We start from the raw sequence: 3,243 nt of genomic DNA on the forward strand, positions 1-3,243 counted from the left end.
ATTGCTATTGTCTAATCTAATTGGGCCCATAATGCTCAGGAACGGTCCATTACGCAATAGCGCCCACGCGGCGTGATATCATCCATGACACCGCAGACTTTATGTTCAGACTGTACCCAACCCAAAGACAGCGGAGGAGAAAAAGTCAGATATTCTAGATGTACCCTTTAAAGTTTCCACATGTCCAATTGCCAATGGGCGAAGACAACGACTACCCTTCTCTGTTCGCTTGCTACTCGCTGAGCCCGTCCAGTTTTTTTAACCCTCTCTCGCCTTATTTTCACTCTCTTCCCGATTTTCTCTGTATCCAAACGACGTTTGTTCTTTGTCGTTACTATAATCTCTTTATTATTCCCTGTTTTGGCTATTTCTAAAGGAGCGGTGGAGATCCGTTTAACTTTTTAGCTTTCTGGATAAGGTTAGATTCTTCATCTAAATCTTCTCTCTTTAGTTCTTTTGGCAGTGTTCTTCCTTTTATTATTGATTTGTTTGCTTCTTAGTAATAGATATTTGGATCTGGTAGAGATTAATGTTTCGAAGTATTTTTTTTTGTTAATTCTTGTATTTTTTTTGTTGCATCTTGATGAAGTGGATTGCGTAATTTCAATTACGGTACTATGCAAATTCAAACTAAATTTAGGTTTTATTACAAACAAATAGGATAGATCAAGGTGTTGCTTCTGTTTGGTTTGCGAGAAATTGAGGGAAAGGGGATTGTGAAATGAAAATTGCGAATGGATATAACATGGTAAACTGAAAGAAACTTTACTAATGATATAGATTCTTATCCTCTTCAGTTTGAGAAACTTTCATGAATATGCATGAATGTCCAAGAAACAGTGGGAAAATACTGTAAAAAGCAGAGAGAAAAACGCTGGGAAAATATCTCTGAGAAAAATTGATTTATTATCGAATCGGATTACCTGAGAAAAACAAAGCTGACGGTTTATTTACAGCTCTCTTATAACAACTAGGTTATCATATTCCAACAAACTTCAACGGCCAGCTGCGGACTTAAGCTCTTTTCTCTAAAATTCAGTTCCTTTTCTGTTGTCTTGTTAGATTGTTTGGGGTTGAGCAATCAGATAGTTTTAGGATGATTTGTTCTTGTTTACCTAAATCCAGTTCACATATTTGCAAAGATTTAAAGCCATGGGTTCCGTTAGTTTTCTGAAATTTTCTTCATCTCACTTGCGTATGATATATTATTTATTGAAGGTGATCTTAATTTTCCATTCTTAATTTCGTTATGTATATTTTTCTTCTCTAATATGCTCTCTGTTGCAATTGCGGAAGTCTGATAATTTTTTTATGCTTTTAGTATTACCACGAATGCTGATGCGTCGCTTATTATACAGTTACCTTTGAGTCCGTGACCAACTTGGGACTAGTTCATGTAAATGTCCCCTGTTTACTTAGGTTATGGATGATGGATTGTTCTATGCTCTGCGTTATTTAAGTTAAATCTGTTCGTTCTTTCCAATAAGTTTCCTGGTTGAGATTTTATTGTCAAACACTGCAATTTATGATTGTTTTTGTATGTTTTGTTTGTATTATCTGTCTATATCCATGCATGATGGTCAGTGTAATTTTGCAATGAAGTTTGGCTTCATGTTCTGATGACTAAATTGTTGTTCCGCTTTCACTACAGTGGCGAAAGCCATGTGAGTTGTTTGAACTGAGATAGTGTTATCGACGGTCTTCGACAGGGATAAGCTTATTGGTTCTATCAGTGTGCACAAGATGGGTAGAAGCAAGGGTTGTGGGAAATTAGGAAGGATGCTGCCAAGGGATGAGCCATTGAATGCATACCATTCCGCGATTCTCTGTTCTCCTGTTGTTTCTGTTTGGGATTGCATCTTCCGTATGATGAGGTATTCTTGCAGGCCTGAGTTTGTGTAGCCTTGAGTTTATATAATCATATTAGTTCTCCATAAGAGAATTATTTAGAAATACATAGCATCAAAGTTTTTCTTTTAAGGAAGAGTGAAATAGGAAAAGACAGCTTTATAGGGAAATGTATATGATCTAGAACCTTTTGATAGGAAAAAAAATCTGAACTGAAGTCTGGGTTTAAAAGCTTTAAGTTTCAATGGATAACAAGGGGGGCAACAAAGTGCAACCAGTAGTGAGAAAAGCAAAAAAGAAGCAGGTGAAGGATGAGTTGGATCGTATTAAACAAGCTGAGAAGAAAAAGAGGCGCTTGGAGAAAGCCCTTGCGACATCTGCTGCCATCCGCTCTGAACTAGAGAAGAAGAAGCAGAAAAAGAAGGAAGAACAACAGAGGCTTGATGAAGATAGTGCTGCAATTGCTGAGGCTGTTGCTTTGCATGTCCTTCTCGGTGAAGACTCCGGTGATTCTGGTGAGATTATGCTGAACAAGGAAGTGGGGCTCAACCGTTGGGATTGTGCCAGTAATTTCAATCTATTTGTGGGTGGAGGGGGAGGTTGGCTTCCCCACCAGGCGAACACAAACTGTGAAGGGTGGGTCACTAATGCATACGGAGGTGGAAGTGAGTGGTCTGCATTTGGTAACGGTGGCTGGTCCTTCACGTATGGAGTTTGTGGAAGGGATCTACATGCATCATGTTTTGAGAATAAAGGCTGGGGAAATGACGTACTTTCAGCCGATCTTATCGCAGCACAGGCTGTTTCTGCACTGCAGATCAGAGAGGATACAGAGGTAGAAGCGGTTGTCCTCAACAGAATGTTGAGAGGCTAGCCTATCATTTTGCTGTTTATGTTACCGCTTACATGTTTACTTGCTGTCTTTGGTCATGGTTCTGAATAATGGATCTGTGTATAGTTGTCATGACTTTGTCAGTCATCTGTTGCTTCTTCTGTGGCTAACTCTGGCATTTATGTAGTTCTCGTGTAAACCGTAATGCAAATGGTCTGTTTCTTGGCAGTGTTACTTTCCCTTTTTCATTTTTCTCGACATGAATGATTTTGAAGATGATTTTAAGACATGAATGGATTTGGTTAACTATCTCTCAATGCGTTAGAAATAAGTATAACCATGCTTGTAACTTTTGAGGCACCTAAACATGGCCATAAATAACAATATTGTAATAATATAGCATGATACATCCATTTCAAGCTTGGAATGACTTGGTCATAAATTGATACATAATTGTAAGTTTTGGGTTCAGATTAGAAATCAACAACTCAAAGTCATATATCAAACTTGAAACCATTAATTCTTTTTCTTGTAAAAGGGATAGCAAAATGAAGTTCCCATTT

At 38.0% G+C, this 3,243-nt stretch overlaps 1 protein-coding gene across 1 annotated transcript; it reads left to right on the forward strand.

Moving 5' to 3' along the window:
- Window positions 1-242: 242 nt before the first annotated feature.
- Window positions 243-2,844, forward strand: LOC120117818. Its single transcript, XM_039138021.1, has 2 exons — window positions 243-418; window positions 1,652-2,844. The coding sequence occupies exon 2, from the start codon at window positions 2,093-2,095 to the stop codon at window positions 2,720-2,722; it is 630 nt and encodes a 209-aa protein (XP_038993952.1). The 5' UTR covers window positions 243-418; window positions 1,652-2,092; the 3' UTR covers window positions 2,723-2,844.
- The last annotated feature ends 399 nt before the right edge of the window (window positions 2,845-3,243 follow it).

Source organism: Hibiscus syriacus, unplaced genomic scaffold (genome assembly GCF_006381635.1).
Source record: "Hibiscus syriacus cultivar Baekdansim isolate YM2019G1 unplaced genomic scaffold, ASM638163v2 tig00000916_pilon, whole genome shotgun sequence".
NCBI lineage: Eukaryota > Viridiplantae > Streptophyta > Magnoliopsida > Malvales > Malvaceae > Hibiscus > Hibiscus syriacus.

Excerpts from the sequence above, each read along its gene's own strand:
- LOC120117818 (XM_039138021.1), top strand. The coding sequence starts at position 2,093 with ATGGATAACAAGGGGGGCAACAAAGTGCAACCAGTAGTGAGAAAAGCA.